Here is a 12,568-nt window from a genome sequence, read left to right on the forward strand (position 1 = left end):
TGGAGGCTTCAATGACAAAAACAAAGTCTTCATCCTGCCGATGAACACTGCCCCCTTTAGGCTGCTCCATCCAGATACTGTACAAATTTCATTATAAAAAAAAAAAAAAATGTATTAAAAAATAGAATTTTGTTCTGCATTACATGCACATATGCGCGCCTAGAATACATTTTTTTTTTAAGTGACACTACACTCGCATTTTTTATTAAAATTAAAATTTTTAAAAAAGGGATTTTTGTCTTACCATAAAATCCACTTCTCTGATGTCCATTGACGGAAACAGCTCCTGATCTTCATAACCATTGAGTTATACTGCCCCCTACAGGAGTAGGACACTAGGCAGAAAAAGATCTGGCTACGCCTATGGGCAGTCCCAGGAGGTATACTCCCTCTCTCTGTAATAGGTACTCAATTTTGTTACCAGCAGGGTCAGAAGAATTACAACTCCACAGAGGGGTGGGTGCTGTGTCCGTCAATCATCATCACATAAATTAATTTTACGGTAAGTCAAAAATCCCATTTTCTCTTTCATTCATTGACGGACACAGCTCCTGAACTTCATAACCATTGGGGCGTCTCAAAGCAGTGTTAAACATGAGGGGTGGGAACAGCAAAAAGCAGCTTGCTAAACCTTGTGGCCAAAAGAAGCATCCGCAGATGCCAACACATCCATTTTATAGAACTTTGCGAAAGTGTGCATCGATGACCAGGTGGCCGCTTTGCAAACCTGCGTCACTGACGCCTGATGATGGAAGGCCCAAGAGGCACTAAGTGCCTGAGTAGAGAGCATCTTGACAGGGAAAAGAGGAACCTGACCCCTGATGGAATAGGTCTGTCTGATCCATCTGGAAATGGTTGCAGAGGAAACGGACAACCCTTTCCGAGGCCCATCCGTGAGCACAAATAGTGAGTCTGTCTTCCTGTAGCTGCCAGGTACACCCTAATTGCCCGGACCACAACCAAGGCATGCAAGGCAATTTCCTTCAGAGGTTTAGGCCACACAGGGAAGGCAACACAATGTTTTCAATCAAATGAAAATCAGACAACCTTTGGGAGGAACGACGGACAGGGGCGAAGAACCACCTTATCTCTGTGAATCACCAAGTAAGGTGAACGACAGGATAACGCCGCCAGTTCGGACACCCTGCGCGCAGAAGTGATAGCCACCAAGAAAAAACCTTCTGAGACACAGACAGCGTAAGCAAGGGAATCCCCCCGAAGGTTCTCAAAGGGAGGCTTCTGGAGGACCGAAAGCACCAAGATGAGGTCCCAAAGCGACAACAGAGACCACACTGGAGGAATCAAATGTCGGACACACTGAAGAAATTTACGCACCAGGGAGTATGTGGCAAAGGGTCGTTGGAAGAAGACCGCCAAAGTCAACACCTGGCCCCTGATGGTACCCCAGACCAATTTCTGTTCAATCCCTCATTGAAAGAAGGTCAAGATCGGAGCCACTGAGAAGGAGTGAGGATGAACCTCAAGAGACTCACACCACGCAACGTACGTCTTCCACGTACGATGGTAGATCTTCATAGAAGTAGATTTCCTAGCTCAGATAAACCGACTCAGATAAACCTCTATCCATTAGCACCTGATGTTCAACAGCCAAGCCGTCAAAGCCAGCCACGGTAAATCAGGATGGAAGATTGGTCCTTGGGACAGCAGATTCTCCCTGAGAGTAAGCTTCCAAGGAACCAGACCAATCGCACCAGATCGACGTACCAAGCCCGGCGACGCCAGTCCGGAGCCACTAAGATGACCAGAATCCCTTCTGCCTCGATCCTGCGTAGAAGTCTTGGCAGAAGCTTGAGAGGAGGGAAGGCGTAAATCAGATGATAGTGACCCCACAGGGCCACCAGCGCATCTGTGGCAGTCGCCAGAGAATCCTGTGACCAAGCCACAAACCTCTGCACCTTTCTGTTGAGCCGAGACGCCAAGAGATCCACCTTGGGGATGCCCCACCGGAGACACAACTAATGAAACCCCTCTGGATGAACGGACCACTTCCCTTGTTCCAACGCCTGCCGACTGAGGTGATCCGCCTGCCAGTTTTCCACCCCAGGAATGTGTACTGTGGAGAGGGCTAAAACAAACCTTTCTGCCCACCTTAGAATGCCGGCTACCTCCAGAGCCGCCAGGACACTTTTTGTGCCCCCCTTGGTGATCGATATAAGCCACGGCCATGGCATTGTCTGATTGAATGCGCACTGGACATCTCTGAAGACGATCCGTCCAATGGTCCAGGCACAGTCTGATTGCGTGGAGTTCCAAAACATTGATTGGTAGTCTGGACTCTTCCAGTGTCCAGACCCCCTGAGCAGAATTTTTGCCGAGAATGCCTCCCCAGCCAGAGAGGCTGGCATCTGTGGTGACCACTGCCCAATACAAGGGCAGGAAGGATTTGCCCAGACGAAGCACTGGAGAACAAAGCCACCATATCAGGGACTCCTTTGTTCCCTGGATCATCTGGACCCTATTGTCCAGAGACTGCAGAGCCTTGTCCCATTTGGCTAGAATCCCCCTTTGCAGGCACCTCGTATGGGACTGAGCAAATGGAACCGCCTTGAAGCTAGACACCATTAGGCCCAGCACCCGCATGCAAGTCCAGAGGGATGACCATCTGCTGGACAGCAGGAGACGAAATTGCAGCCTGCAATTTCAAGAGATTGTCCAGAGGAAGGAGCACTCTGGCTAAGGCCGAGTCCAGAGTCAGACCCAGATAGTCCAGCCTCGTGGATGGAACCAGAGCAGACTTCTGAAATATCAGAATCCAGCCGAATTCCCGCAGAGTTCTTATGGCGATTTCCAGATTTTCCACCAGAGCAGTAGGGGACTCCGCTCCCAGAAGGAGGTCATCCAAGTAGCCAAGTACCAGGATCCTCCATTAGCATAACAATGCTAGCACCAGGGCTAACACTTTTGTGAAGACCCAAGGCACAGAGGCGAGACCAAAGGTTAACCCACAAACTGATAATGCTCCTCTCCCACAGCAAAGCGGAGGAAGCGTTTAGTGACCGTCACATACTGGAATGTGAAGGTAAGCATCCTTGATGTCGATAGAGGCAAGAAAATCCCCCTGATGCAGTGATGCCACCACCGTGCGAATGGACTCCATCCTGAACTTCTGCATCCGCACAAAGCAGTTCAGAGCCTTGAGGTCAAACCTTGAGGGTAAACAGGTTTGAGTAAAAACCCTGAAAACGTTCCGAAGTCAGTGTTATAGATTTAGAGTTAAATAAATGATAAAAGTCTCTGAAATACATATGCATGTTATAATATGTTAGTTTTTGAAGGCTACTTTATTATATCTTTGTGAAGGACAGAGAAGCCATTTTGCTAACTATGTATTTCTATTCTGAATTTCTAGGTCAGTATGTTGGGTGGGGTTATGTGTCTTACTATAGACGCAAACCAAATATGCAAAAGTGGGTGTTACTTTTATATTTAGAATTACTACCTTCTTGGGACACACTGTTTGCTGACAATGTCTTTACATACAGTATAAGAATACAGTATGTTAGACGTTCTAAAGAGAGCTGAGAAAAGTACATCCTACACTCTGAAGACATGCAACATCTGTCATAGCTCTCTCTCCTTATGGTTATTTTTCGGTTTTACTCGGTTTCGTATGTTTTGCTTTACTTTAAGAAAATGCAACATCTGTCATAGCTCTCTCTCCTTATGGTTATTTCGGTTTTACTCGGTTTCGTATGTTTTGCTTTACTTTAAGAAAATGCAACATCTGTCATAGCTCTCTCTCCTTATGGTTATTTCGGTTTTACTCGGTTTCGTATGTTTTGCTTTACTTTAAGAAAATGCAACATCTGTCATAGCTCTCTCTCCTTATGGTTATTTTTCGGTTTTACTCGGTTTCGTATGTTTTGCTTTACTTTAAGAAAATGCAACATCTGTCATAGCTCTCTCTCCTTATGGTTATTTTTCGGTTTTACTCGGTTTCGTATGTTTTGCTTTACTTTAAGAAAATGCAACATCTGTCATAGCTCTCTCTCCTTATGGTTATTTCGGTTTTACTCGGTTTCGTATGTTTTGCTTTACTTTGGGAAAATAAACAATTTTCCTGAAGTATCGTGACAGCCGAGAAATCTAGTTTGAACAGTCGGAACCGGGACAATCACTCCTTGAAGCAACAGGTCTTGTACTGCCCCAAACAGACCCTGTAAACAGGCCGAGGACAGGCGCAAGTTGGAAGGAAAGAACCTTGCAAGAGTGAAACTCGATCTTGTAGCCGGACTGAATGACTTCGTGGACCCACTTGTCTTGTACCAGGAAATTCCATGGGTCCGGAAATCAATGAAGACATCCCCCCACCCCCGAGTGAGGGCGCACATTCATGCTGAAGGAGTCTTGTCCGCAGGTCTGGAGTACTCTTTCCCCCTGTGAGACCTTTAATGATGTCATCCAGGGTAGCCCCAAATGAGCGATCCCCTTGAAAAGTGAGATCAGTCAAGGCCTTCATAGAAGTCTGGTCCGCAGACCAGCATTTAGGCCAAAAGACACCCTGAAGGACCACGGCCGAAACAGAGAGCCGAGCCACTAAGGGAGCCGCATCCAAAAAGAGGCATCACAGATTAACTGCAGCCCCTGGACCAGCAGGTCTGCCAGCTCAGCAAAGGCAGGGGGGGCTGTTCCCCCTCCAGGTCACGGCGTAAAAGCTTAGCCTACTACTCAGCCTTAGTCAGTATGCGACAGCAGGGCAATGGGGATTACTGGCCCCAGTGCCGAACCAGCCAGAGTGTACATATTGCGGGCCACAGCCTCCGCCTTTCTGTCAGACGGATCCTTAAAGGCCAGAGACTCTTCAAACAGAATCATGGTTGCCTTGTTCAACCTGGAAACCGGAGGGTCCACCACTGGTGGAACAGTCCACTTCTTAATAAGGAACTCCTCATAGGGGTAACGCCTAGTAAATCGCTTAGGGACCCCAAGGGGACGCTTTGGTCTTCCCCACTATTTAGCGACAATTTTGTCAATATAGGCGGGGAAAGGAAACACCTTTGCCACTCTGGATGGTTTGTGAGTGCCAAAGGGAACATGCACCTCTGTTGTCGCAGCTGCAGCTGCGTGCTCTATCTTCATGGTCTCACACACAGATACAATCAGTGCTTCCAGCAGCACCTTTTCGTGCGCAGTTGCAGATGTGAAGATTCCGGGAGTGTGGTCACGGACCCAGCAGGGTGAACCACGTCCGCAGCGGCCCAATCAGATTCAGGATCTGATGAGACAGAGGAGGCAGGGGAAGGCGGGGGGCACTTTTTGCTAGCCAGTTGCATGAAAAATATTGCCAGGGCCAAAGATCCCAGCAAGGAACTAGGTCCTTACTCCTGACTAGGCAGGAAAAAAAATGGAGTACCTATAGCAGAGAGAGGGATTGTATCCCCTGGGAATGCCCATAGGCGTAGCTAGATTCTTTTTCTGCCTAGTGTCCTACTCCTGTAAAGGGCAGTCAATGAACGAAAGAGAAAATGAATTTAATCTAAATATAAGCTAAGTTATATTATTATTATTATTCTTACAATAATACAGGATTTACACAGCGCTTTACAACTTGAGGGTGGACAGTACAACTACAATACACGGTAGGAATCAGAGTGCCTTGCTCGTTAGAGCTTACAATCTAAGAGGGAGGGTCAAGAGATACACAAGGTCATAATTGTGGGGGAATGTACCTATCTATCTATCTATCTCTTCCTTTGTTTCTTCTCTCAAATGCAAGCTTTTTTTTCTGCTATTCTCTGACTTCTTGTTCTAGGGTGGCTACCTTTGTTCACTATGCAACCCTTGTGTATGTAAACGTAGCCACCCTCTCATGCTCACCCCCGAGATGGACTAGACATCTACATGCAGACACATTAGGTTCTATGGGAATTTTAGTATGCATAGAGCGGAGCATGTGACCAGAAATAGGAGCACTGCTCGCCCAACACTGGTAGCTGTGAGGTGCATCAGTGGAGAAGAGGAAGCATATACAGCAGAGGTCCCCAACCCCTGGATAGTAGACCAGTGCCGGCCAGTTTCCTGCTGGGGGCCCAAGCCACACAGCGGGTGATGAGCGAGCCAGCACAACCTGCACTTCCACCCTTCAACCACCAGAGGGCGCCCGTTCCCCTTTTTCCAGCACCGCTACTCCCTTCCCTCTCTGTGGTCACGTCAGCGAAGATGAAGAAAAAGGTAGGGAGGAGAGCTGGGCCAGGAACAGGATCGTAATAGAAGACTGGTGAGACCTGTACCCCACCACCACCACGTCCTGGGGGCCTTTATACTGAGCTGCACTTCCGCGAGGTGGTCCCAGGTGCCGGGAAGGTTGGGTACCACTGATGTACAGGACAAAAAAAGAAGCCTAAAAACAAGAAGTCATTTAACCTTAAGCTTTGTAGGGGGTTCTTTACTGTTAGAGTGGTAAGGATGTGGAACTCTCTTGCTCCTTGGTTTTCTACATTCTTAATGGTTCAATGTATATTGGTTGACCAACACTATGTACTTTATCACATAAATGTTTTGTTCACCATCTTGCCTGACGTGGTTTACACCATTAACTAGCATATGGTTGCTCTTCAATTGCAATAGGGGTGTCATATCGCTATTTTTTATATTTGACTGGTTCTTTTTCTGTGATATATCGGATCACTAACATTATGTATATGTTGATCAAAAATGTGCACATTACTACTTGAAAATATTTGCCCATTACCCAACCGATTTGGGGAGGTTGGAAGTTATGATGTTTTGTAACTATTATATATGGAAAAATTATTAAACTGTGAAATAAAAAAAAAAAAAAAACTCTTAGATTAGCATCTTAGCGAACGCAATATGCAGGGATATGGGAAATGGTAGAGACATAAATACATGCACACCGATACACCCACTGAACTGGATAGGTTGATATCTATATTCAACCTTACCAACTATGTGACAACGGTAAGAGACTTTAAAAAAAAAAAAAAAAGAAAAAAGCCATTGTTTACTTGATATTAACCACTTGCCTACTTTGCACTTTTACCCCCTTCCTGCCCAGGCCACTACTGTTTTTTTTTTTTTTTGCTAAATAAACTAATAAAAATTGAAAACGTTTAAAAAAAAAAAAAAAAAAACTTTTATAGTTTTTTTAATAAAATGTAGCAAATTCTCCTTCACTGATGTGTGCTGATAAGGCTGCACTGATGGGCACTGATGAGGAGGCACTGATGGATAACACTGATGAGGAAGCACTGGTGGGCACTGTTGGGACTGCACTGATCATCAGGACACTGATAATCAGTGCCCATGTCCATTTTAGAGAAGCCAGTTATTGTTGCTACAGTTGATGTTACAGTTGCTGTCAGCAAGAGGAAAGGAGTGCCAATAACCGGCTTCGGTTTACATCCATGATCAGCTGTGATTAGACATAGCTCATCAGGTGGTAAAGAGTCGCTGATTGGCTCTTTAGCTCAATCTGTGATCACAAAGCGAGCGTGATCATTAGACGCTGTCATTCGTCACAGAACTAGCCGGCCGCGCTGTAGCCGTCATTCGGCTATAGCGCGGTCAGCAAGTGGTTAAAGAACAACTGATGTTAAAAAATTTACTTTAAAATAGTGTAGCAAATATAAACCCTATAAGTCCATAAAGTGGACTTTCCATCCAAATGGAAGAAAGCAGATCCTCCATTTTTCAAAAATACTGTATGTAAAAAAAAAAAATTTATGTGTGTAAATTAGTCATAGAGTTATTTTTAATTTACCAATGCACAATGATACTGCTAAATTTGGCCTGGCAATCTAGATCTCAATAACCTCCCATCATGAAAGGGTTATGTACTACAACTAGATCTTATCCCTCCCCTAGCCTGTCATAGGACAGTAAAGGAGAAGCAGAAAACCTTATGTTCCCTCCTCCCATCACTTCCTGTGGACTGTAATTAGAGACTCTCAAACATGTGTGATGGTGTCAAAGTCCAGAAAATTTTCTCCATTTCTTTCCCGTTTGTGTTGACTAAAAATTCAAGTGGAAGTCTCCCCAAAGTGAGGTGAAATACCTTTTGATATCGGACACCAGGAAAAGTGTCTCTTTGGAAAGATATACTTTAGTTTATTTTTCATTAACAACTATAAAATTATTCATTTCTGCTCACGTTAAGTCCCAGTGGCAGCGGTCACCATGACAAGCTGTGATGGTTTATCGCCCCAAAAAACTGAATTTTTGTAAAATCTTACCGTAAAATTCTTTCTCTGAGTCCTCTGACATTCGCCGCCCACTCATACAGTCTTCACCAATGGGTATTGACCTCTTATCCACAGGAGCAAGCTAGGCATAAGACTTGTTAAAAACAAAGTAATTTACATAGACACACATGTAGGGGGCTGTCCCACTGGTCCAATACCCCCTGCTATCAGCATTCCCAACTCAGTTTGGAAGCAAGCAGTTAAAGTCCAAAAAAACCCAAAAGAGGGGCGGGGGCCGCGACTGTCAGAGGACTCAGAGAAAGGAATTTTACTGTAAGATTTTACAAAAATTCAGTTTTCTCCTACGTCCTCTGACAGTCGCCGTCCACTCATACAGTCTTCACCAATGGGATGTCCCAAAGCAGTGTAGACATGAGGGGTGGGAAGCTCAACCGTCACAAAGGCCAGGTCAGAGAAAGGGACCTTATCTGACCAGAAAGGTAAACCCTCTGGGTAACAGAAAAGCTCAACTGGAGCAAACAACCCAGGAAAGCAAATAAACAAGGGGGAAACAACCCCAACAGCCAGGGGCCTGCAAAACTAGGGCCCCCTTAAGGCACTGCCGCACACAGAACTTTGCGGCCAAAGGAAGCATCAGCAGATGCCAGAACATCAAGTTTGTAGAATTTGGAAAAGGTGTGCACAGACGACCAAGTCGCAGCCTTGCACACCTGGGCCACCAAAGCCTGATGTCGGAAAGCCCAGAAAGCACTCACCGGTCTGGTAGAGTGCGCCTTGACAGGGAAGGGCGGTACCCGTTCCCAAATCGAATAGGCCTGCACAATCGTCTGTCTGATCAATTTTGAAATGGTTGCCGCAGACGCAGTCATACCCTTCCGAGGTCCCTCAGGAAGGACAAAAATAGAATCCAACTTTCTGAAGGATTCAGTGGACGATAGGTAGACCCTGATCGCCCGGACTACATCCAAGGAATGCAAGGCACACTCCTTAGGATGCTTAGGGTTCGCACACAGCGAAGGTAAGACAATATCCTCGTTAAGGTGAAAATCAGAAACCACCTTAGGAAGGAAAGATTGGTTAGGTCGCAAGATCACCTTATCCCTATGAACCACCAGGTAAGGGGAGCGGCAAGACAAGGCCGCCAACTCCGACACTCTGCAAGCAGAAGTGATAGCCACCAGAAAGGCAACCTTTTTCGTCAGCAGAGGCAGAGAAATTTCCCTGATGTTTTCAAAGGGAGGACGTTGCAAAACGGACAGGACCAAGTTTAAGTCCCAAGGAGGTAAAGGTGCCCTCCGAGGAGCCAAATGACGCACACCTTGAATAAAGGTGCATACCAACAAATTAAGATGCCAAGGGGTGCTGAAAAAGGACGGCCAGTGCAGATAACTGGCCCTTAATAGTGGTCAGCGCAAGACACTGGTCCACACCAGATTGGAGGAAGGCTAACTCCCTCGCCACCGAAAAGGAGCGAGGATGGATGCCCCTGGATTTACACCAGGCAAAATAAGCCTTCCAAGTACGGTAATAGATCTTACCGGACGAGGCCTTCCTAGCCTTGAGCAGGGTAGGAATTACCGCCGAAGAGAGACCCCGATCTCTCAAGACCTGGCTCTCAACAGCCACGCCGTTAAAGCCAGCGACCGTAAAGCAGGATGGAAGATCGTCCCTTGAGACAGCAGATCGTCCCGTAAGGGGAGTCGCCACGGAGGCTCGACGACCAGTTGTATGATGTCCGCGTACCAAGACCGGCGCGGCCAGTCCGGGGCCACCAGAAGCACCAACTTCAGTTCCGAAACCAACCTGCGAAGGAACCTGGACAACAACTGAATCGGGGGGGGAAGGCATAAATCAGGCGATAGTGATGCCATGGCACCACCAGCGCATCCGAGGCGTCTGCCAGAGGGTCGCGCGTTCTTGCCACGAACCTTCCCACCTTGTTGTTTAGCCGAGATGCGAACAGATCCACATCTGGGGTTCCCCATCTCGCACACAGCATCCTGAACACCTCCGGGTGTAGGGACCCTTCCCCCTGGTCCAGGGTCTGGCGGCTCAGATAGTCGGCCTGCCAATTCTCCACACCCGGAAATGCGAACCGCCGTAATCGCCGGGAGATTAGTCTCGGCCCAAGCCAGAATCTCGGTCACTTCCAGGGCTGCCCGGGCACTCCTGGTGCCCCCTTGGTGATTGATGTAGGCCACCGCCGTGGCGTTGTCCGTCTGCACCCGCACAGGGTGACCCCGAAGCTGATCCGACCAACGGAACAAGCACAGCCTGAACGCTTGTAGTTCCAAGATGTTTATCGGCAGGGAGGACTCCTCCGCCGACCAAGTGCCCTGGGCAGACAGAAGACCCAGCACGCCCCCCCAGCCCGACAGGCTGGCATCCACGGTGATCACTGTCCACAACAACGGGCGGAAAGATTTCCCCTCCGTCAGAGCCGGGGACTGAAGCCACCAGAGGAGATCTACTCTGACGTGGTAGCTCAGAGACATCCTCCTGTCCAAGGATTGAGGAAGCCTGTCCCATCTGGCCAGGATCCCTGCTTGAAGAGATCGCGTGTGGAAACGGTATCGCCTCGAAGGCCGATACCATTAACCCCAGGGACCGCATGCAGGTCCGGAGTGATGAGGATTGATTGTCCCTGAGGGCCCTGACCTCGTTCTGCAGAGTCCGGAGCTTGTCCTCCGGCAGAAAGACTTTTGCTTGGGCGGAGTCCAGAACCATACCCAGGTAAGGGAGACGAACAGAAGGGGACAAGGTCAACTTCTGCACGTTGATGATCCACCCGTACTCCTGGAGCGTCTGAACGGTAGTTGACAGATCGCGTAATAGGCTGGGGCTGGCACTCGATCTTAACAGGAGATTGTCCAGATACCCCAAGATCGCAATCCCCTATGCCCGCAACAGGGCCAGCACTTTGGTAAACACCCTTGGAGCCGAAGCGAGACCAAAAGGTAACGCCACAAACTGATAGTGTTCCTCCGCGATTGCGAACCGGAGGAACCTCTGGTGACCCTCGAATAAGGGGATGTGTAAATACGCATCCTTTAGATCGATGGAAGCCAGGAAATCTCCCGGGCTTAACGAGGCCACCACCGAATGGAGGGATTCCATGCGGAACTTCTGAACCCGCACAAAGCGGTTCAGAGCTTTCAAGTCCAGAATCGGACGTACCCTGCCCTCCTTTCTGGGCACAGTGAACAGATTCGAGTAAAACCCCCGAAACCTGTCCCGATGAGGTACTGGGACAACAACCCCATGGGCGAGGAGATCCTGAACCGCCCGATGAAGATCGCGCAACCAATCTGGGGTCAAATGAAGATTTGAGGGAAAGAATCTGTCCGCTGGACGCGAAAGGAATTCGATCTTGTATCCCGATCAAATGATTTCCTGAACCCACCTGTCCGGAATCTGGAACAGCCATGGTTCTAGAAAACCACGCAGACATCCCCCCACCCCTGGAACGGGTGAGGGCGACCCTTCAGGTTGAGGCAGCGGGACCTGCCGAGCCAGCGTGGCTTGGTTTCGGCTTGCCAGCCCAGGGCTTTTTCTGACCACCGTGGCCCTTAAAGGGTTTCCCCTTGTCCTGCGCCTTGAAGGCACGAAAGGACCCCTGATTTGGTTTAAAAGAAGAAAGGCTGGGACCGTAGCCCCAGCACAGGGATAGCCTATCTTACTTCTTAACTAGGCAAAAGACAAACTGAGTTGGTAATGCTGATAGCAGGGGGGTATTGGACCAGTGGGACAGCCCCCTACAGGTGTGTCTATGTAAATTACTTTGTTTTTAACAAGTCTTATGCCTAGCTTGCGCCTGTGGATAAGCGGTCACTACCCATTGGTGAAGACTGTATGAGTGGGCGGCGAATGTCAGAGGACGTAAGAGAAAAGGCAATGGAGACTTCCACCCATTGTTTTACTCCATGCAAACAAAGGAATTTTAAGTGTAGAAAAACAAAAATCCATAACTTTCCAGTCTCTATAAACAGGCCCCTGTTCTACGGATCATTTTTTAACAATAGGTAGACCGCGGTATTTTTTTTTTTTTTTTTTTACAAAATGGTACAGTACCTTCGTTTGTTCTGGAGATGTCATTGTTGCAGTTGTTCTCTACAGAATGCATTTGGCCGACGACTACACCACTCCATAGACACCAGAGGTAACCTCAATACGAGTGATCTGTAAAATGAGTCAGGCATGATCAACAAAGCGATATCAAGGACAAGAATTACAATCATGAGTAACAAAAGAGAAGTATTGGGGTCTCAGTATCACTGCCATCGATTGGCGATTGTTGTGGGTTAAAATTGCTTTTTGATGGCCTCAATCAATAAACCAGCTATCCCTAATATTTTAGGACAGTAGTTCTCAATCTTGTCTTC

The 12,568-nt window shown here is 47.7% G+C and overlaps 1 protein-coding gene across 2 annotated transcripts in view; it reads right to left on the reverse strand.

The window, feature by feature from the left end:
- The window catches only part of ZFAT (zinc finger and AT-hook domain containing), a 352,480-nt gene extending 340,112 nt beyond the window's left edge, over nucleotides 1-12,368 (reverse strand). For both annotated transcript variants that reach the window (XM_082258103.1, XM_082258102.1), the window contains exon 1: nucleotides 12,258-12,368. In XM_082258103.1, coding sequence (XP_082114229.1) covers nucleotides 12,258-12,309 — 52 coding nt within the window. In that variant the 5' untranslated portion in view covers nucleotides 12,310-12,368. The remainder of the gene's footprint in view (nucleotides 1-12,257) is intronic.
- Nucleotides 12,369-12,568: the final 200 nt, after the last annotated feature.

This window comes from Pelophylax lessonae (genome assembly GCF_965119305.1).
Source record: "Pelophylax lessonae genome assembly, chromosome: 5".
Taxonomy (NCBI): domain Eukaryota; kingdom Metazoa; phylum Chordata; class Amphibia; order Anura; family Ranidae; genus Pelophylax; species Pelophylax lessonae.